Genomic DNA, 24,087 nt, shown 5'->3' on the forward strand with positions numbered 1-24,087 from the left:
CTTACTACACAAACACTGTTTCGCACGTAGCTTCATTTGGGAAGAATTTCTTCACAGAAAGGGTGATAGGACATTGGAATGGGCTGGAGTCACTGTCCCAGGAGGTGTTCAAGAAAGGACTGGACGTGGCACTCAGGGCTCTGGTCTAGTTGATAAGGTATTGATTGGTCTAAGGTCGGCCCCAAAGACCTTAGAGCTCTTTCCCAACCTAACCAGTTCTGTGATTCTATGTATTCTGTGATTCCACATTTCAGCCTTTCCTTCATTTAAAAGGATAAAGGATGGTGATTAAACAATCACAGAGGGATCTGTTACATGTGGAATCATACTCTTAGTTAGACTCTCAGCTTTTAATACAAGCTTCTCAATACCTGTGTTCTAGCACTTAGATGAACAACTATATTAATCAAAACAAAGGGAGCAATTTCACCTCAGATCTAAGCACAACATTTTCCTCTTCAAGGTCCTTGAGCTTCTTTTGAAGAGAGTCCAAATGAAAGTAGTTCTGGACGGAGGAAGAAGATTCATTTCTCTTCAGCCTTGTAGGAAAAAGCAACAAATTTAAAATAATTTTTACATATACTATGGCAAATCTTACAGAAGCACAGACTGAACACAAGTCTCAAAAGCAAACAGAGCTACATGAAATACTTATTATTATGAGTTTATTCATGCCATTACTTTTGGGCAGCAATAAATTCGTAGTGAATTTCAAAAGAGAACATTTAAAATGTTATTTATTATTTTGCACATTCCCTATGGAAAAGTTGTTCAGCCAAGGCTATGAGAAAAGAAACCATGTTACTACAGGGAGCAATAGCTCCTGATTAATGCTGCTTCATCAGAATGCAGCAATAACTCTGCAAGGGCAGACAGCTCCTTAGAGCCTGCAATGCTGTTCAGCAGCTAAGTGCCTGGAACCCACCCTGTAAGCCATGCTTTATTTCTTTCCCTTGGCTTGGAATTTTCCCTTAGTGCCTTCAGAGGTCCTTCAAGCACAAAGGTCACTCATATAGCATGTCCTAGCACATGCAAATGTGTGTGGTGTATTGGGCTGCTGTCAGCGAGAGCCACAGCTGTCCCAGCACAACAGTGACCCAGTTCCTCTGAAAGTTGCAGTGTGGTGCCAGCAGCCTCCCTGTGTAGTCTCCCCTCCTGGCTCCTGTAGGCACCTGGATAGCCAGCTGGCTCAGTGGAAGTCCTTCCAGCTGGACCTTGCACCAAGTTCTAAGTCCCATTTATAGTACCAGCCAACACTGGGGCAATTTTACCACTTCTCAAAGTGATGAAATCATCCAACAGATGACAGCTCAGCGCTGCAGATCGATTGACTTACGGGGTGGAACAGACGGACTCCGGTTCGCTCTCTTCAGCAGCACTGGTGTAGAACTGGAGCAGTTCATCTTTCATGGACAGCTCATGGCGCAGCTGAGAAACCTACACAAAGAAAGAGATCACAGATCAGTAAGCTGATTTTCCAGACACATTTTTAAGCAAACTCACCACAAATTAGCCTGTTATTCACTCTCCAGGGATCATCTTGGACTAAATCAAGAGTCCAAGACTGGAACAGACCAGAATGATTTCTTTTATTTCTTACAAAGAAGGGAAAGTGTACCAGTTTAAAGTAGCCACTAAATGATTTTTCACTGGTCCAAATATACAATTATTCACTGCCATTAGACATGTTTCTTTTTTACCTTCTTTAAGAGGAGCAGTCCTGACTCACTGTTGCATTAGTCTAGATTCACATGCACAGTAATGGATATATTGCAATGATACAGCAAGAAATAATTGTGGCACAATCAAGCCAAACATTGCATTTATTCATTTTGTGTGATGACTGTCACCTTCTGGCATGGATGCTGACCTTGCAGGCCTCAGATACTGACATTTCCTCCTCTCCAAGAGGCTTTACATAAAATTACTGAAATGCTTGTGTAGTAAGGTTACAATTGTGACTCAAGTGCGGGTTGAGCTGCAGAACACCACCACAGAGTGGGAGGCTGCTGTTCTGAGGCTGTTCCAACAGCGAAGGCTGCAGTCAGTTTCCGGGATTTTTTGGCTCCAGGAAAATAGTATGTGGGATTCCCATACTTTGTATATGCATGCAACAAAAATTAACAAAACATCAAAAGTGGGTGATTAGTATTCCTTTGAATCCTAATCCTAATGAATTGTGAGCTCTACAAATGTCATCTTTGATACTTTATATTGCTATTCTCCAAGAAAAGGGTTAAAAGCCCAATTAGACAGTAGCACACACACAACTTCACAGCTGTGACTTAAGATGCCAGCAGCAGGAGATTACTTTTATTTGCCTTGCACAACTACAGACAGCATAACTGATCACACACATCCATTCTCTTCCACTTGTACTGCAAGACTTGGCCCTCAGTTTGTACTTTCCCATGTAAAAAATGCACAGTATGTTGTTTTATAATAAACTGCTTTTCATATTGTAAGCATACTTTTCTTTGTAGTTATTATTAGGAAAAAAACACAGAATATAAATTACACGGATTTGAACTCCATATTCATTGAACAAAAGAGCAGATGCAATCCAAAAAAGCACTTGAATTGTTCACAATTTGAGGCAAACAAGGTCATTTACTTAACTATGACTGTTCTGCATAATGAGAAGTGCTAAGGCACCAAGTCCTCCTGAGACATGGGTTCTAAATAGCAAGGGGAAAAAAAAAACCATCTCCATCCAACCACATTTTAGAAAGCTATTAAACAAAATTTGTGCATTAATTTTTGGAGGCTCACTTTCTCCATTTCAGGAAGAGCAAAAATGCTGAGCCAAAAATAATGATTTACTTCCCTTCAGCACATTATAACTCAGCTCTTTAAGAAACAAGAATTCAGATGCTGTCTGTGGGTGGACACTAGATCATCTCCAGCTCTTGCTACTGTTTTTTTATGTATGAATTAAAAAGACTGAGGATACTATTTTTACTGCCATTTCCGAGCATTCCAAACCTCCAAAAGGGTGAACAGTCAGAAAGGTTGATCTTTTAATGGAACAGGACCTGAAACAAGAGGCATAAACTGAAACATGGGTGGTTCCTCGCTAACATCAGGTGCAACTTTTTAATTGTGAGGGTGACTGAGCCCTGGCACAGGTTGCCCAGAGAGCTTGTGGGGTCTGCATCCTTGGAGATAGTCAAACACCATCTGGACATGGTCCTCGGCAATGGACTGTAGGGGGTCCTGCAGGTTTGGACAAGATGACCTCCAGAGCTCACTTCCAATCTCAATCAGGCTGTGAAACTGTGAAACACTCACAGTAACTTCCAGCAACACTTCCCTTTGATGCAGCATTTTGTGGTGTGTTAACTTTGGTGATCAGCTAAGCACCCACCTGCTGAGCACACAGTCTGCCTCACAATCCCCATAGCATGAAGGAGAGACTCAGAAGCTCAAGAGCAAGAAAAACTTCTTGCTGAGACAGTTTAATAAGTGAAGCAAAGTTTCCCATGCAAGCAAAGTAAAATAAAGAATTTATTCACTGTTTTCTATGAGCAGGTGCATGTTCAGCCACTTACTGGAAAGTGGGACCTTGGCACACAGAACTGTCACTTGTGAAGACAAACACCGTAACCATGAATGTCCCAGATTCTTCCTCCTTTCCCTGCCCTTCTATTGTTGAACATAACAACATATGGTATAGAACATCCCTTTGGTCAGTTTGGGTCAGCATCCCAGCATCTTGTGCAGATGGTGGACAGAGTGAAGAGGGGAAAAAAAAAAAAAGCTGGGGAGGCTGGGATGGGCATGAAGGAAAAAGAAAAGAGCCTGGTGGATGCTGTGCAAGCATCGCTCGGCAATAGCCAAAACATTGTTATCAACACTGATTTAGTCCCAAACCCAAAGCACAGCACCAGGTAGGCTGGTGAAGAGTATTATCAGCATCCCAGACAGACCCAGGACACATTTTCACACTGCAAAACACTGAATTTGTTTTATGAACAGAAATAGCCTGTTCTACATTTTCACAAGCCACTGCCACATGTGCCCTCCAGAGCGAATGCTGCCACGTTGCACAATCGTGCATGTTGGTATTGTTATTGTTACCGAGCAACAGGGACTGAGCCCTCGCTGTGCATGGGACAAGGCCCACGACATCCACAAACCAAGCATGGTGATAGCTCATCTCTTCAGGCTTCCAATTGCCTCTGCTGGCCTGACAGCTTTACTCAGCTTCAGAACTAATTCATGAAATAACTGTACCTATCTTAAAATAATTTAATTAGAAGATAAAATTATCCTCACCCAGAGAACAACAATTTAAAGACCTGGAACTTAATTCAAAGAATCAATATTTACTGAATCATGAACAACTGTTTCAAGAATAGAGTTGATTTGCTTTTCCTGACAGCAACTAAGTACTTAACAAGTTAGAATCACTCAAAAGAAAGACACCCTGTTACACTGTATGCAAAAAGCACACATACAAGTACCAAATCAAAGAGCATTTCTGTCTTTACAACATTATTTTCTACTCTTAATAGACCAAAAGCAATGTTCCATTTTTTAAGTCATTGTTCCAGATTATAATTCAACTTTGTCCTTTCCTCTCACTTTACACAGAACAAAATCAAACCTGGACTTTGAAACCTGCTATCATCAAAACACAAACTCTGACAGGTGACCTGGAACTTGAATAACAGGTCTAGAGGGCTGCATTACCCAGAGGTTAACACAGGTTTGAGGTGGTGCTATTTGAGGACTGACTGCATTGGAAGTGCTGCCATTTTAGCTTCAGAAACATAGGCCAAAATACATAGAGGAAAAAGAAGTAGAAACTAGGAGATTTAGAAAGATTAGGAGAAGCTAAAACCTAGTGAGCTACTCCATCCTGAATACAATTCACATTGCTCAGATTTACAGTTTACTTTTCTTTGATATTGAACTCTAATGTCAAAGAAGACAATACCAAAGTGTAGGCAGCACCATCTCAGAGAAAGGAACATGGAGCTGCAACATTCTTACTGAACAGCAGATAGACACACTGTACCTGGGAACTACACTCTCTGTTGAAAAAGCACACACACATCTCTGTAAAGCAAAATACTTCACAATTAAGAACGTTTCCTCAGTATGTTTATGCTTCTAGAATATAGTAGTGAAACAGTAAGCTGAGACTGAAGTGTCTGTGCCCACACCAAAGGGCTTCAGTCCACTCACCTTTTCTCCTCTAGTACATCAAAAATCTCAGTTACAACAGTTTTTACTGAACATGATCACAGCCCCTTCTTAAACTTAGCAGTGCCTAACAAAACAAGCTCAAAAGACAAACCCAAGAATCTGATGCACTTTGAACAGGTCTTTATAACTCCAACGTGTATCTATCAACGTGGCATGTTACCAGCACAAAGGAAAAACTCTGTCTGCTTAATGGAATAGACAGAAGGTTTTGTCATGACAAAGGTCAAAGAGATATAAAGCTAAATTATTCTTGCCATGAGACAAATATAGATATAAAGCTAAATAATTCATGCTGTGATACATATACCAATAAAACCTTAATTTTACACCACACATCAGAAATAATTTGTCCCAGTATAACAGAAAACACAAATCTCCCAGACAAACCATTTTTAGGCAATTTTTACAGAATTTTAGAAGTATCAAATTATTTTGTTTCTCTTATCTTTTGCCCTTAAAGACAGTTGTCTTAGTTACTGTTCTGTTCAAATATTCAAAATTCAGTTTTAATAGAAAATCTGTACCTATTAAAGGCAGATTTTCAGTACACAGAAGTGTCATGACTTTAAAGTCTGATGAGCTCTGCCTCAAAAGCATCAGTTTCTGAAGAAATCAAAATAACAGTGTGAAAGAGGGGTGTTGACAGAACATATGGCCCAACATACCAAGCCACCTGGTAAGAGGCTTATTTTTGGTGGCACGTTTCCTAATGCTGCTCCTCAGTCCCACTAAATAAAAACAGACATGGACAGAGGCAGCCTGTCCCTGTCCTCTACCCTCCTCAATCAAATTTTCCACTTTGGATGGATGATATGAATGCACAGTCCTGCTCAGTCACCTTGCACATACCTAGTACATGTCATACTGACCAACACACAAATAAAGTGGTCTGCCTCATGATGGGACTTGGGCAGCAAGCAACAGCACTCCTTTGGGAGAGAACAGAACTAGTTATCCATGCCAAAAAGGAGGGGGGCACATCAAAGGATATTATTTCATTGTGTGTGCTCCACCACCATTTATCAGACATCACTGATCACTCCATCTGCACTTTATCCTTTATGTGAGATGTTCATAATGCAACATCTCACAACCCTGAGCAGTGTTAATTATGAACCATTTTAAAAGTTTTTACTCCACTGTGGTTCATCGTTCTCTTACTCTCTGTCTTGCTCAAAACCACATACAGGTGAGATTCAAAAAGCAAGGCCACTGCCTCAGAATAGGAGAAACAGCATTCATTAAGTTGGAGTTTAGTGACACTTGTACTTACAGCTAAAGACCTCTTTTAAAGCACAGGTGCTACTTGAAATGATATAAGCTTTCTGGTGTGTTTTATTGATCACACCAATGTGTGCACTCCCAGCTCAGAAAGCCAACCATCCCCTGGGCTGCATCAAAAGTAGCATGGCCAACAAGTTGAGGGAGGGGATTTTCCTCCTCAGCTGCTCTCTGGTGAGCACCCAGTTCCGGAGTCCTCAGGATAAGACAGACATGGACCTGTTCAAGTAGGTCTAGAGGAGGGTCACAAAAATATTCCTTCTCCTATAAGGGATGGCTGAGAGTGTTGGGGTTGTTCAGCATGGAGAAGGGAACGCTCTAGGGAGACCATATTGCAGCCTTTCAGTGCTTTCAAGGGGGTTTATAAGGGAGATGGGAACTGTTTTGCGGAGAAAAGAAGAAACCTCACAACTTTATAAAAGTTGTAAAGCTCGGTATGTTTATTTACGGCACATGGAGAAAATTCTCCTCAAAAGGCATGCGTACCCCTGAAAATTTCAGACCTCCTTTTATCCCCCTCATCCTGCATGACACTTAGCACCAGTTCTTCTTTATCAAAGGAATTTCTAGGTCGGGGCAAATTGACCTCATGGTCTTTTCTGTTTTTCTTTCTCTGTCTCCTTGCTGTCTCGGCATACAAGTTTTTCCTTCAGCTTTGGCCTCACAGACTTTTCACCGTTGTTAGACACTTCACCTAATTCAGGATGGATCCCTACTCTGTCTCAGAACAGACCTTTTAGCAAGGTCTGTTGTGATAGGATAAAGTGCAATGGTTTTAAACCAAAGGAGAGCAGATTTAGACTAGATATAAGCAACACATTTTTTGCAGGCAGGGTGGTCAGACACAGGAACAGGTTGCCCACAGCCAAATGCGTGGACAAGGTGAAGCTAGAAGAAAATTCCCCACATCACTGCATATACAGCATTCAGGCACAAAAATCTTACCTCTTCTCTGATGTGTTCTACTTGCTCCTCTAGGAAATCATTTCTTTCTGTCAGAGATTTATTCTTCTTTAACAGCGACTGGCCAATCCGAGCAGCTAATTCTAAGTCCCGTTCTTTCTGTGAAGCATTAAGAACAGAAAGCCAATTTCAATTTATATTTTTTTAATTACCAAAGGATCAGAGGGAGGGTAAAGTTGCCTTGAAATGGAAGAAACAAGCACTTAACAATAAATAGTTTTTCCTTCTGTGAGGACTTATTTATTCAGGGGGTTTTGCTGATTTTCCTTTTCTACTCTCACATATCTTGTATGCATATCTTGCATACAACAGCATTGTTCAGAAATGACTGACCCTCTCTCAAAGCATTCTTCAGTTTCCACTCGATTTACCTACAAATAAAAGGCAAGAAGCTATGCAGGAGTAGAAGCCAGTTCCACCACAATGAACATTCAGCTCCTATTTTTGTGTTAGTGCTTTGCATTAGTGCTTTTGTATAAAAACAAATCCTAACTCTTTCCTTTTAGCAGATGTCCCAAACCACATTAAGTGGTTACTCTCATGTCATGCTTGGTCTCTTCCTCCCCCTCCTCTGTGAGCACAGTACTGGAAATCACCTGTCTTGACAATTGACCACAAGTACAAAGAAAACCAAGGAGCTTATCCTGTTGACATGTACATAAGGATGTCTCAGCCTTGCAGAAGCTGGTACATGCGACTGTAATCTACTTGGGAGAGGATGATAAACTGCATAAAATTTTGCGCTGCTCATTAAGCATTTCTATTTATCATTTTCTTAATTAACTACTAGATTTTTTAATAGTGGTATAATGGTGGTTAACTCCCCAGTATACCCTTAGTTAACACCATTTGAGGAACAATTTTCTCCCTGTCAGTGAAAATACTGTTTGGAGCTTACTTACTGCCACTGACTGCCACCCAGATTTTATGACTAAATGCTACCTTATGTCATGTGTATGTTAATGACAAAGCCTACAACACATACAGCTAGTGTTCACATGGATTTGAAGTCAATGAATTTGAATGAAGAGGCTTTCATAATGGAAAAACAAAGTTATTATATAACCAGTAAATAAAAACAGAGGTGACTGATCAATGCTGTATCTGCAAACAGCATTTTCCAAATGGTTTCTGAAGGTCAGACTTATATTTGCATTAAAAGCTACTGGCATTATCAAGCCATAAAATCTTTATGCAATCTTATGTACAATCTTTCAGAACAACAGGTGCCACTAAGTTATCCAAAATATGTTTGGACATATTTTAAGCCAACTTATTGTTCACTAATTTGGCTCACTTCGTAAATACTGAGTGGAAAAAATATATTGCTGCAGTTGTGACTTCACAGAGGAGGAACTATCTAGCAGCAATGTTTTTTAACTTCCAATTTGAGGAATGTAAGTCCATGTCCAGGCTCTTCAAATAACCTCCCCAGTATTCCTACCCAATTTTTAGCAATTCAGTTCTAAATTTCAGTTTGGGGACAGGTCTCTTACTAACACAATGCTAGGGAACCAATTTATTACAGCTATATGTAATAAAAATAATACTGAGAAGTAAGACACATTTACACTATTATTAGAAAAAGATGAGAAAGCAGATTCATGATGAGACCTGCTCCAATTTTTACCACATACCCAGGCAGGCCTGGTGCCACTTTCTTTCCTTAGTTTCAGGGCTATAGGCACAGATTTCTGAAATATCTGCACACATGCTGTTTCAAGATCTTCTCTTTTCTATCTTCTCAAATGCTGCACCTTTCAACGTTGTAATGCAAGCACCTGAAGCTTGCAAACATGAAGGACAGACAAGGAGTGGCTTTTGCTTTTTCTCTTGCTCTTATATGTGAAAGCAACAGAAGGAGTTAAATTCTGGTAAATGGCTGTAATCTCTTAAGATAACCATCACATGGAGAACAAAGAAAGGTGCTGTAAGTGCACCTATCCCTATGAACAGAGTAATTTCATTGGAAATGATGGCCAAACAAAACAAAACAAAAAGGCTTACTGAAAGTATTCATTTTAATAAAGTTTGGCGTGTTATACACGCCCTTATTTTTCCGTTCCAAATATCCAGGTAGGAAAGTACACAAGAAACTTTAAAACACTGGCTCAGCAAGTCCTTCAAGCATTGCTCCCCTGAGTGTGATGCCTGGATCTACAGACATTTGGCTACAGGGACTCGGGAGGAAACAGTTTGGCAGAATGCTGCCATCATTACTAGAAGGAGCCACAGACCAAATGCAGTAAAACTCAGCCAAACAAGGCAAAGGGAAGAGGGCACAAACGGGTTAACAGATTGTTGAATTATTCCAGGAGAAGTCTTTTGGGTAACACATCAGTTTTAACAGGTAATTTGTACAGAGGTGTTTGAATGGGTTTGGCTCAAAGCACAAAATATAAGACTGTACTGCATTGGGGGGTATCCAGAACAGGTGGGAGATGTGAGTGTTCATTCCCATGCTTGTTTTTTTGCAGAATTAGAAGAATAACAGACCACCCAACTGGCTAGAAAGATGCCATTTTTGACATTGCTATTGCAACAAGCAAGCAATTGAGTATAAAGAACTAAATTGCAGTCAGCCATGAACTGATACAATTGTAACAGTTTTCACCTAAAGAATTACTCATAAGCATTCTTCAGCAAACCATTGTTCAAGTTTACTGCAGAAATACAGCTGATTTTAGTACAACAATTTATCATGATTTTTATTGAACATAAGCATAGTACCATGACAGTTGCTTTTTGACATTTCTTGAGTGCTAAGGATTACAGGAATGCCAATTTTCATAATAATGGTATAAAAACCCCACAGAAAACAACCAAATCAACCAAACATAAGGGAAAGAAGGCAAATGGAGTACTAGTATTTTCTAATTTTGTGCCTATGTACTTGTCTGGAAAGAAATTATCTGAACAAATTATTATGAAAAGAAGTCTGAGCGCTTTTTAAAATTATTTTCTGAAGAGAATATATCCATCAATAATGACACTCCCAGTTTTACACTGTAAAAATATGTGTCATTTTAAGATGATTCCTTCTCCTCCTCCTTCATTAGAGCAAACATTTGGCCAAAAAGAAGTTACATGGCCTCAACTGAAAAATAACCAGCAGTAATGAATCCATTTGAGTGAGCTAAACAAATGATCTTTATTTAGAAAGAATATTTAGCTGACCAATTAGATAAAGTGTACATACACTTAGAGTCCTTATTCTTCCACACTGAAGGACAACCTACCAACAATGTTTATTAGTGGTACCATGTAATTTCAGTACTACTTTGTCACACTGTACGGGTCCTTAAACAGATGTAGTACTTGCCTCTTCAAGAAGACGTGTTACAGCATCTATGTCATTGTATGTTTTAGTCATCTGGCCCACTCTTTCAGCACATAAAACTGCAAAGAAATAAAGCAAAACATTAATCAGATAGGCGGTACCATTGGGGGAGGATCACAGAATATTCTGAACTGGAAACCATGCACTAGGATCACTGAAGTTCAATTCCCATCCATTGCAAGAAATATCTTTCTAAGTTTAGATGTGCTTAAGTTTTCATCTAAAGAACTGCTTATGTCAACTTTTGGATGAGCACATCAAGAGCTAAAAACTCAAACAAAACAAAACAACAAACAAACAAAACTCAACACACGCCCTACCCCCCCCTCAAAAAAATCCAATATTCATGTGATACTGGTAATACAAATGCTCCTCTTGTTACAAGTACTCGCTTTTGTCAGCAGCAGAACAAACTTAAAATGTTAAAACTTTCTTCTCTGAAGAACAATATCTTGAGTTTATTTAAAAAATAATCAGGAGGTCAAAACAGATGTTCTTAGATATATGATTAGGATTCCATCATGTCACCTACTCATTGCATGGTATGCAGTAGCATTACTCCACAAATAACCAACTCTCCAATACTGTTAGGGGCACTGTTCATCAAAAAGCAACTATGTCATATTAAGTTGATAAGAACTGGGTTTATGGTACAAGACAGCAAAGCATGCATGCAAAATAAGAAATGGTTTTGGTAATACCCAGCCACACCACAGTGATCACAGTATCACTCATAGCAAATATTTACTTAGACTGGTTGAGATGGTTAATCATTAAGGTGGAACCAGGAGTTTTGTCAGACTGAAGAAAGTATGCGGAAGTTCAGTCTACCACCATAGGTGATCCTTTAAGAAGCTACACTGACTTATCTAGAAGTCAACAAGTTTTCAAAAAATTCACCAACAGTCACAGCAAACAACAGCACTTTCTGCTCTACCCTTTTTTTTTTCAACTACACTTTTTCCTCAAACCCTGTAATTCTGGAAAAAAGAGCTGTTAATGAAATTCAGTGGATCACACGGACTATGAGTTATCAGGCTGCTGTAGCCTGAACTGCTCTTCAGGGGATTTACCCTTGGCAATGTCACTTAAGGCTCCGTCTGGCAGATAAGCTAATGTTGTTCTAGTGCACACTAAGGCGGGGGAAGAGACAGATCAGGCCTAATAGGATTTACATACTGAGGAGAAAAAAAATAGCAGAACTGTACAGTAATATTAGCAGGAGACAGTTTGTCACACTAAGGAAACAACACTACCTAATTCATAAATGCACAATCTGCATATAAATAAATATACAGCTGATCACCACTAAGGTAGTTGACATACATCAAATGCTATATTACTTAGATATCTCTTGAAATGCTGGAGGATATTTTTCCCAATTTAAATATCAGAAAGTTGCTTAAATTATGGCAAGAAGTTGAATTTCTTCGTTTATTTTCCCATTTCTCTAATTCTACTTTTGCAGATCACATCCTAAAAACATTTATAATATTCATTGACATGAGTACTGCCAGTGAACTCCAAAGAATGCTATACAAAAGTATTCAAAATATAATTGCACTTATCCAAATAGTAAATCTGAAAGTGGCAACAGTAAAAAGTTTATGCTTCAAAGTAATAACCTGACAAACATATCAATAGAAATAATAACTCTACAACTGCAGAAGTAAAAACACAGTACATCTTCAAACCACAAGCTATATTACCCAAAAGCACACAAATAAGGATTCTATAGGAAAAAAAATGCAGTGACTTGCAAAAAGGGGATTAACAGAAGTTTTCCATAAAAACAGAAGGTATAATGTTCAGAAGACTATTCATCCACACACACAAACTGACATCACCATAAACTCAACTTTGCTTTAAATATAGAAAGTTCATAAGTCATGCTATAAAACATCTATCAGAAACCCTGACGCCAGCAGGTTTCCAATACAACCACACACTAAATAGTTCCCCTGGTTACAACATTCCATCACTGCTATAAAATAATATTTGACATTGTCATTAGCAAGCTCATTTAAATTCTGTACCTAGCACTTAACAATCACCAATGAGCAGGACTATGGCAACTTCACACCATCCTGATTCAGGTAAATGTATAACTTTCCTAACAGCCAGGCCGATAAACGATGGTGTTCCCTCAGACAGAATAAAGTCACTCAGTTGGGAGAGTGATAAAGGTTGATTGTGTGGATACTCCCTAGGTTATTCCATCAGAACTTGCCATTTAAACTTTAACCTGACAAGGCAATACCATAGCATTATAACAACAGACATTATTAGCAGCAAAGTAGAATCTGGTCACCAACAGCTTTTATATCGAGAAATTTCCACCAAAGTTCTGTTGGTGATTGTCAAAACAGAGATCTTTGTACACTACTCTGCCAGAGTAAAGGGGTTTCAAATCAGAAGTGTCCTTTTATGCACTACATAAAAGGACCTACATGCAAGTAGAAATAAATTTCAGTGGACCACATATATTAAAATCTGCCAGTCAAGTACTATCCATACTACTACTACTACATACAATACTGTGGAAACACAGAGCTAGTAGCTAAAAGGAACGATTTGCTTTTGGAAGGAGGGCAAACTTGCAAAAAGGTGTTGCTTTCAATTACTCTAAAATCAAGGCTTGTGGGAAAGAGAAGGTGAAAAGTAAGGGGAAAGTGGAAACCAGAAGCATCATTTAAAAAAAAAAATCCTAAAAAGTGTCTAAATATCTAGTTATTCAGCCTCCACGGACTATGAGATAACATTTGGCCAATTCAGTTTTTACTTCTTAAGTGATCAAAAAATCTATCAGTGAAAAAGACAGACTAATTTGAAAAAATGTTTAGAGGTGTTATCAGTGAAGTATGCAGTGGAAAAACATCCCCTCACACAGCACATATGTAATGGATCCTGCATAGTAGGTTTTTAGCCTGATGGATTTTCTGATGAGTATGAGAGCCTGGTAGTGCTGCTGTAAAGATAAAACAAGAGCAAATGAAGGACAGTGCCTTGTAATGCAAAACCTGCAGTGCCAAATTACTGACCTCTTTTTGCTCACTCACACATCAGTAGTTTTTTGCTTGAGGGTGATAGGGAGCACTGTGTCTAAGTGCATGGATGCATGCAAACAGCCAAATCAGATATACTTTGCACTTCTTAGCTTATGGAGAAGGCTGATAGGCAACACAGAAAGAAAGAATAATTAAAAAACCTCACGTATTTTGATAAGTGCTTTGAAGCTAATGTCACAGATCCAAAACAGGAAATAAAGAACAGAGAAAGCTCCCTTCACATTATTTTCATGACAGCGCTAAACACATGGTACTGGAGACACATTTGCAGTTCAAAGTATTTGGGCTTTTTTAAAAGCCAAACACACAAATGGACAAACACTACACAGATCAAACATTTCCTCAGCCTAAAGTACCTAGCACCATCTTTATACCATCCTAAATCCTGCAAATTTACTGGTAATCACATTCCTGTGTTTCCCAAAGTAAGTACAGCTGAAAGGATATATCCTGCATTTATTTCTTGTCATCTACTTACTGGAGCACTGGTTCCCAACCTGAAGATGTACCAGGACATGGAGGAACACATGCATTTTTCTGGATTGCTCCCTTAAAGTCACCTATTCAACAAGTTACTTAGAGTAAAGGATGTTTGCAGGAACAGGAGACAGCCATAGAAGGAAAGGGGAACAAGAATACCACTACTGGCAGCTTCTGCAAAGAGCCACCACCTGCCAAACAAAGGATTCAAATAGAAGGAGGAAGAAACACCAGTCACTGGTATCCTCAGCTCCTGTTCCCTGCATCCCTCAACACATAGTCCCTCTTCATTTTTGTGACCTATCAACCAAGGATAAACTAATGAAATAAAAGAGCTGCAGCTGCTGAAAAGGAAAGCCCAGCTCCCACTGCTCCTCTTCACGTCTATTTCTAACTACTGGGAAACATAAGAGGGCTAACATGCCATTGTAAAGTTTCACTTTTGGGGCAGATAATATTGACCTGTAAAATTATAGAGTCTAACAGGGAAGGCTTTAGTGCATGAAGATTTCCCCACTACCAAAATTTACTTCATCAGAAACTCCCTCAGGGAAAATTAATACTGTTCATGGGTATACTGATACTGTTCATCAGCACAGATCTCTTGCCATTTAAACACACATGCTTCTTACTGGGTTGGCAATAGGGGGATAGTGGTGGCAGTAGGGGACAGTGCTTTTTTTTCCATAACAGATTCCTACCCAAAGCCTTTAACTATGGCAAGGCCTGCTATATTCTTGCTCAGTCATGACAAGCCCTGCCTCACAAACAGCTTCTGTCTCGCCCCCCTCTGCTCACAGCTCTGTCCAAACATACACCAAAGATACAATGGCAAGGACATTGCATCCTGAAGGTTGTACATGGCCAGAACACACATGGCAAATCTGACTGAGCAGCCGTGCTCCCTGCTGCCACTTGGCACATGGGAGCCATCAAAGACCCTGGAAGACTCAGACTCCTCAGCTCTCAGTGGATTCATTCCTCAAAGGCTATTTTTACACTCAAAGGATAAAGCACCCACTAAAAATTACAGTTTCAGTTCCAGAGCCACTGATAGTTATGCTTTGGCACAGGTTACTGTGAGCACTACATCAACTTGAGCCAAGCACATGTGGAATTCTGAAACTGTGCCATATTAGGTATATCACCTTTCAAATAAACTCAGGAAAATTAGACCTGAAATATGCTGTCAGCTGTTACTGATTTTTCGCAGTTAAAGATAAATATGGTATCTTCTCCTCCAATGCAGAGGTCTTTTTGACAGCCCTGGCTAAGCCAGGGCAGAGGCTTCAGATCTGCTGTTGCTTGCCACATTTGAGACAGCCCTAAGAGAACACGCACACCTAAAGACCTTAAAAATTTTAAGATACTACTGTCGCCAGAGCTTGAAGAATGCGCTTTTGAGTCACACCTTACTAGAAATCCAAATCCTAAGGGAACAGCCCAGCAGTTCCCCCAGCCTCCCCCAGCAAAAGCCTCCCAAAGCAGGGAGCAGGCCAGTGGCTCCAGAAGGCAGACGGGGAGGTCAGCGATGGCGTGACCCAGGTTAGAGGGATAAGGAGCGGTCACAGTGTGCCAGCTGCCTCACAACTGTCAGGTCACACCGTGAGTGAGCTCTGTGCAGGAGTCTGGAAGAACATGATGCTGTGGGAGATACATAATCAGTTAAGAAGTTCAACAGACAATCCAATAGACACTGATTTTGTCTTCTTCAAATGCTACAGCATGGCTTGCTGTACTTCCAATGGCACCATTTACAAAATAATCTTTTAATATTAAGCTGCAGCTACTGATTGTTCTGGAAGAAGAGATTTTATCTTGCTGTTTAAGGCTATGGTTTAAGGAGTGTTTGTTTCCTGCAGTTTTCTCTCACAGGGTACTCAAATAGCTTAGCAAATTCAATATTCAAGCCTTAAACACAGACCTTTGTTATTACCTAAATGCAGGTTCACAAAAAAAAAGCCCCTTAAAAACAACACACCACAGCTTTTACTTCTTTTCTAAAGCCTCTGCCTGAAACTTCAGGCAGGGAAAAATTTCAAAGTACATCCTCTAAGTAGGACATGAACATCATCAAATTTTCTAGTGATGAATGAAAAATCAAGTTGGAAGAAATTTCAAAAAGAGCATCAGACACTTATTCCTCCTATTAGCATAAATAGATCAAATGTGGTAACTTGGAAAATACAGACACAAAGTGAAATAAGAAAATAAGAATAAGTCTCTGGAGAGAACACCTTAATTCTCTTAATTTCCTTAATGCATACATCATTCACAGACACAGCTCAGGATAGCTCTTCTCTTCAAAATTAAAACTTTTTTTTGCAGGATTTTTTAGCCACCGAGTTACTGTCTTGACATTCTCTTCCATTTGTTTTTTGTCAAGAAATGTCTAGACTGTAGTCAAAATAACTAATAAATGAAAAGATTTACATCAGGATCTGGACTGTACATTTTAAAAAATCCTAAAATGAAGTTACAAGCCTGTAAGCCACACATTGTCAGCTGTCTCCTTTCTTAGATATATAGTCTTTTCCTATTCCAACTCTTTGGGAGGAAATGGTTGTGCCAAAGTTTTCAAGAACAGCTCCTATCTTTTTTGCTCTAGCATTCACAGATTCCAGAGCTCTGAATGGCCTCCATTGTATTGTATCCTACATTTTCAGTCAGATCCAGAAAGCAGATCTCTGGATTCAGATCCCTGGAGTGTCTGATTTAAGATTTTAACAATGATCCCAAGACTTTTTTTTCTTTTTAATTCAACTGGAGACAGATTCTTTGCCTGCACTTACTAAGTGCTTTAGATAAATAGGACTTTTAAACTGCTACATTAGTAAATGGAAATGGCTGCCATCATAGGTCCTATGTAGGTAAGAGTCCTTTCCTGTCCCAGCTGCAAAAGCAAGAATCAAAACACAGTTCCCTTCCAGAAACAGCTGACTCAACAAATCACTAATCAAAGGAAGCTGACAGGTTGTCCTTTCACAGCTCAGGTTCCTTTATGAAGAAAATCTGAGAAGACACTATCAACAGATATCCCTGAGCAAAGTTTCACTGCAGTCAGCCTCAAGGCCATCTTATCAAATGAAAGGTAAACATACTGCTGTCAGGCAACTTTACAATTCCAAAGCAATGCCAATTCCAAAGGTGCTTTCCACTCTCATCAAGAGAGCTGACTGCAATGCTGCCAGGCATAACGTTAATTCCAAGACAGGCTCCAGAAACAGCACTCAGGGGAATTACGGCATCTAAACATCGGCACAGAGAAAAACCTCACTACAGCAAAATGACTATGGAAATAACAGTCAAGAAGTGAGTACACATCCTGCATATGGAATAGGCCAAACAGTTAAGGAGTCCTAATTACACAGTTTTTATCCTCTTCTTTTCAATAACTATAAATGGTTGAAGTGGAGCATATCCTCTGATTTGCTGTTTCTGGTACCAGATTTACAGCCAGATATAGCTAAAATGTTTCCTTTGTTCAGGATGAAAAGGCTACATGCTGGTGTTTCCATCTGCTTTACTTACAGAATGGATTGACTCACCCATTCTCCTAGAGAAATACTACCCTTTGCAAGTACTCCTCCGTGCAAAGATACATAGAAATACCATATATAGGTTTGTGTATCTGTATCTCTGCTACACTGAGTGTGTAGGCGATATGAACACATAGGTGGAGAAGAAAAGGCATCTTTAGAAGACATTTCAAACACATACTGAGCTTTTGAGAGGAAGGCAGTGTAGAAAGACAGGGCTAAATTTATCCCAGAGAGAACTCAAATTTTTCTTTCCCCCCCTCAGAATCAATAAGAGCAGCTTCAGACTGTTAGATCTGGATGAAGGGTAAAGTCAGCAGAAAGAACAAGAAGAGCATGATCTATGCCTCAGTAATGATTAAATTGCTAAAATAATAGGAATAAAATATAAAAAATGTCAGCTGGCCTCCCTTGAAAGCTTCCCCTCCATCCCAACCTCCACTTTTAAATTTTTTTTTTTATCAGTATTTTCTTCAGCATCTTTCTTTTTTACATAGACACACAAATCTGAAAACCAGGTGGGATATTTGATTGTGAGTTTTTACAGGAGAATCCTATGCAATGGCATTCAAAGAGCAAGGTTTATTCACCAAGAAGTCTGGACACGGGCACTGTTAACCATGAGGTGAACAAGGATGTAAATTCACAGCATATCGCATTTTCTGTGCTAACAATCCTTCAAACCATCCCTACATCAGCTTTACAATAGTTCGTTTGGAAGTAACAATTCTCTACCATAAAACTACTGCTTCAGAGAACAATTTACAGCACATGAAAAAACAGGAATAGGGCATTCAGCTTTTGCTACCTGAAATCCTGAAGGTTACCAGATTGGCTGGAAGCAGCCCTAGGATAGACACCCTCTCTATTCAGCAAGTGCACGGGAGGATTTTCAATGCATTCCCATTTCCACCTGAATGGGTCAGCTACCCATTATTTCTAGAGAGTACAACAACATTTTTGGGTTGGTTTTTATATTGAAAATTTAAGTCACAAGACACCACACTTGAATTATTTCTGTCTATGCGCTTTCAAATTCATGGATAAGCACAAAATTGCTGCTCCGTTCTAGAAGCACCTGCTGGGAATGACAACCTAAAATATACAGTTTCATAAGACACACACATTTTGTGCATATAAAAATGCACTACAATCCCAGAGAGAGAAGATTTCCCAATTTCTGTTTCATTATAAAATAGGTATTGCACAGCCTTCATCTGTTGATCATGCCTTTCTTATTTAAAGAAGTATACATAAATTAAGATTTATCTTATTTGGATATTAGACAAATACTTCATCCAAACATACTGGCTACACATGTAAAACACAGAATTTTGTCTATTTAATCCACAAATATCACTAAAATCACTTGTAGGTTGCCATGTGCTACCATGAAATATTAAAAACAAAAGGTGAAAAGTACCTTCTTCCAAGATCTCAAGGCTCTGCCTGTTAAAAGCACGTTTCCTCTCATTTTCCTTTTCATAGTCATATTCATAACTTTCTTCTTCGTTTACTGACATTGCTGCAGTTATCCCAGATAGACACGAAACGATGCCTGAGTCTCACAGGCGATGGGAAGTCATTCCCTCGGAGGCTGTATCTTTGGGGAGAGCAGAGCAAGGTCTCCACAAAGCAGGATACCATCTTTCCTCACTCACATGCTCAGCCAGGGAACTCCGGAGAGACTGACTACTTGTCCTTAGTGCAACAGCTTTGAGTTGTGCAGATGGGGTGGAGGAGGGAAGAGACCATCTGTCTATTAATTACTAGAAGGTTTATGTTTCTTCTCAGACCAGCTCTGACAACAGCCAGTTTTTGCTCAAAAGCCCCACTAACATATTTCAAACTAAGTCAGTGGGGTGAAAGACCCTCCCTGACACTCCTCATATCAACAAGGCTCCATCTCCTCTGCCCCTGCTCTTAGGAGTGCAGTGGTAGGTTCCCGCAAGTGTCTCAACACGGAAGTCTGACCCAGCCTCTGTCTGTCACACCTGGAGAAGGGTGTGCACTGCACAGAGTCATAAATCACCTCTCACCTTGCCCGATGCAGCAAGACCTCACTGGAGCTGTGAACAGCCTGAGCCTGTGCACACACAGCCAATCCCATCCAGCAGGGAGATCTTCATACCCAGGGCTATTGTGCAGTACAGTCTGACTGCAGCACCCACCACACACTAGAACCATTAAGTGAAGAATTGGGCTAGGGAAAGGAGCTTTTTTATTGCTTATACCAAGGAGAGACTGCACTGGTACAAAGAACTTAAATGACGTATCCCATTAGTTGTCATATATTGTGGTTTTCACATTCATTTTTCACTTCAGTCAGCTGTTGTCCCGTCTCAGCTGTTCAAATGGCCTGGTAAGGCTCTGGGTGGCCTTGAGGCAGCCCACGCTCCAAAGGACGAAAGGAGTCTTCAGGTTTTTCAGTTCTTCAGTGTTGTTTATTAATTCTTATCTACAATATTTTCTCCTGGCCCGACAGAGGTCTGCACAGCAAGCCAGCCATGGGTACACTGACCTCCCTCGGGGCAGCCGCTTATTTTTATACCAAAAACTATGTGTAAGATATTTACCTTTTCCTCCCAATACCTTTCACTCTTATTGACAAGTGCACATTCAGTAAGAACCAATCTCAAAGTGCCACCATCACCATCAAAGATGGATGACAAGAAGAAGAAGAAGAAGGACAGGACACGCCCTAATTCCTCCATCTTGTCTCCTAGAACCCCCCTGTACTGAGATTCTAAAACCTATGTTTTCACTCTATAATTAATCTATCCCTTCACCACTTATCCCCGTGTGATCCTCCCATCCTCATACAGGTATGGCATCCCATGCAGGTTCAAAGTCTAGCCACCAAGAACTTGTGGCAACGTTCCAGGACTTCTGAGCCCCCCAAGGGTTGTCTCGGCGATTCTGAACATGAGGAATGATGTGCAGAATTCCCACAAGCTGTGGGATGAGAAATACCTCACAAGTCCACGTATGGCACCCAAGTGCATTTTCAGGGGTGCATGAGTCTCTTCTTTGTTCAACAAGAAACAAATCTCCTGTGCTCAGACCTCTTTGTTTCCAACAAGCTGTGTTTGCTAATCTTGACTACACACACAGGGCAGGCTAACTTTCTTATTTAATTTTTGTAGCTATAGATATCTAATGTTTGCTAAGTTGCCTCCCTTACTTGCAGCGGCAAGCAGGTGCCCTTTGCTGCTAAAGTGTTCCTATCCACATCACGGGGCAAAGCATTTGCAGGCAAAGTGGGGGCCCTGCAAGGCAAAGACACCTCACCATCCCCTGAGGGGACACAACAGCTAGGAACAGACAGACAAACATTACACTACAAGCCAGCAGAATGCAACGGCTTGATTCATGGAAAAATTTCACTATTACCATCTCTCTAGTGGTGAGGAAGAACCAGTGGTGGGGTAGTATGAGATGGGAAGCAACTACTTTTACACAATAATGATAAATGATTCTGTTCTATGTTTTCAACTCTTGATATTTACATGCAAACAATGCAATAATGATTATATAAATAACAGCCAAAGGATATGAAATACATGTAAGTGGTTGCTAAGGGAAGAAATACTGATTACTGGATAAAGATTTTGCCACCCAAAGCAACTTGATCTTTGACTGCCAAAATTTACTGCAATATTCAGCAACAGCAATAACCTCAAGAAGTCAGGGGAAAAAACAGGATTATCTCTTTCTCCCCACATCATTACATTAAAATATGTAATTTTAATAATAATGAGGACTGCTTCTAGTTTCTGATGCTTAGAGCTTTTGTGTCTTCAGTTCTTACCTGTAACAGTGAATCAACTCTTTAAAAAATACTTAAAATCAGATAAGGGTCTTAAATACCTACTTGCCATTCAGTGACCATTTATCACATTTCAGTAATAGCTAGAAAATGGAAATTGAGAGAGTAACCAAAACCGTAAGTCATATTAAAAGAATGCAAGAAGAACCTTTTAAAGCCTAGGGACAGAAAAGTCCAGCCCTGTCAAACATGATGTGGTTTTAATAATCCTGACAAGCAGACAACTACAGCTAACTATCCAGTTTATGAGGGACACACTGAAAGGAGACATGTTGCTGTTCAAAATACATGACAACATAAGTAGAGCAATTGAATATTCCCACAAGCTGGCTTCTGAACTGTGACTAATATCAACTTGTACCACACAGGAGGACTCTGACGTTCAAAAGTTGAGAGAAAGTGTTGTAATTCCTATTTTGATATCAGCACACGATAAATGCTGGAGCAAATTTATAATGGGTGGAGAAGGAATGTATGCCGCACCCTCACACTATCAACACATTTTTCATATATTCTGCATTACACCCCCTTAGCAGTGCAGGAACATTTACTTGCTAAAGATTACGAGGCAGGTTTCCAACCAACACCAAACAATAAGCAGCTATGGATTAAAAAAAAAAAAAAAAAAAAGCAGCTGTATTGTATTTCATTCTGAAAATATACAATCTAAACTGGAAAGATTCAAAAGAGATTTTTAATATTTCCTGTAAACACATACCCAAGGACTTAATTAGTATACTACAATGAAGATTCTTTTTAATGGGCTGTCACTGGGAAGTAAAATTGGTGTATTTGCTGCAATCCCCACTCTGAATGAGGAGGCTTTACCTCCTGTCAGGAAGCTTGTTAAGGGGGCTGCAGTGCTCTGAGCACACTCCCAGCACAACAACTGCACTGAGGTGCAGAGTGTATTCAGCAGCTCTGCCATGAAACAGGAAACACACAAACCAGGAGCTAGTTTGAAGAAGGGTGAGGCTGGACACAATACAAACAAACCCTCCTATCCTGACTCATTATTTCCAAGGAACTCCAATGCATTCAAATCATTTTAACTTTCCTTTATCAATAAAAATATCTAAGTTCTGTACAATTAGCTGTTATAACAATGTTGCATCTAGAACAAAGAGATTCTCTGTAAGCCAACAAGTCTAAAAACAGCAGATGAAATGGGAGCACTTGGATTTAAATATGCTGAAGAAATGTGGGTATTTTGGGATGGGCTCTTCAGGGAGGGAGATAAATTGGTTATTGAATGTGTGCTTTCTGTTAATATGTACAGTCAAGTAAAGTTAGTTTGTTCAAATTTTTACAGGTTTCATGTTTCCCACTCTTTCAAAATCCCACACAAAATATCTTCTGTCACTCAACCAAAATGACAGCATGTTACTCTTGCAGAAAGGGAAAGAAATTGAATTGCTGGGAAAATACTTATCTAGATACTTAGCAGTTGAACAGAATAAAACCAAAAATATCTCTATGCTGCAATGTGTGTTGCCTTATGTGGCTTATGTGACTTGATGAAGAACAGGGAGTCAGTGAAGGAGTAAAGAGAAAGAAGTGGCATGGCAAAAAGCAGAAAACCAGGAAAATGGTATCAACAATTCCATGATTATAAGCAAGGTTCAACTATATTTGTCATGTATCATGGGAGCACAATAAGATCAACCTGAATGAGCATTTTACCTGCATACCTATAGAGCAAGGGCTGTTTCAGAAACTGCATGCTAAAGGCATTCATAAGATTCTCCCAGACTTTAGGAGCATACCCAGTGCCAGCATCCAGTGAGATTCAGAGTAACACCAGGGTTACTCTGTCCACAGAGATGGACACAAAAGAGGCCAAAGTATGAGGGAGCTGATGGGTCACCACACTAACATAAGCAAGGCAACAATAACTAATCACTTGTAAGAGATCAAGCAGTACAAGATAACATTGTCTACTATTGTTAAAAAGAAAGTTAGTGAGCTTGCTGGTAATTATTTCAGTGGAGTGGAAAACAGAATAGAGGAGAGAAGCTCTAAACAATAGCTGCAAACATAACAGGTGGTAAAAACATTTCAATGTGAGTGGGAAGAAAATACAGGAAGGGATGCTGGAACAAGATGGAGTGGCTCAGGCAAACATAAAAGTGGTTAGAAGGTTCAGCACGTGTAACAAACCAAGCACACCATGGGTCTGGCAAGGGAAAAAAGGGAAAGACACCATATCCTCCACAAGAAATTGCAAAAACTCAGGGCCAACAAAAGGAGGAGGAAAGATCCAATTGCACATTCACAGAGTCATCTGGAATTGTAGGCAACTGAACTCATGCATTGTTATAAACTGTTGAGGCAGAAATAAACAAGTAATGGAAGAAACCAAAGAAAAGTAAT

At 39.8% G+C, this 24,087-nt stretch overlaps 1 protein-coding gene across 4 annotated transcripts in view; it reads right to left on the reverse strand.

Moving 5' to 3' along the window:
• Positions 1 to 24,087, reverse strand: part of TRAK1 (trafficking kinesin protein 1) — a 127,730-nt gene that overhangs the window by 29,204 nt on the left and 74,439 nt on the right. For all 4 annotated transcript variants that reach the window (XM_064704832.1, XM_064704831.1, XM_064704834.1 and 1 more), the window contains 4 exons: positions 10,781 to 10,857; positions 7,441 to 7,557; positions 1,337 to 1,437; positions 431 to 539 (listed from right to left, as the gene is read on the reverse strand). In XM_064704832.1, coding sequence (XP_064560902.1) covers positions 431 to 539; positions 1,337 to 1,437; positions 7,441 to 7,557; positions 10,781 to 10,831 — 378 coding nt within the window. In that variant the 5' untranslated portion in view covers positions 10,832 to 10,857. The remainder of the gene's footprint in view (positions 1 to 430; positions 540 to 1,336; positions 1,438 to 7,440; positions 7,558 to 10,780; positions 10,858 to 24,087) is intronic.

Source organism: Zonotrichia leucophrys, chromosome 2 (genome assembly GCF_028769735.1).
Source record: "Zonotrichia leucophrys gambelii isolate GWCS_2022_RI chromosome 2, RI_Zleu_2.0, whole genome shotgun sequence".
NCBI lineage: Eukaryota > Metazoa > Chordata > Aves > Passeriformes > Passerellidae > Zonotrichia > Zonotrichia leucophrys.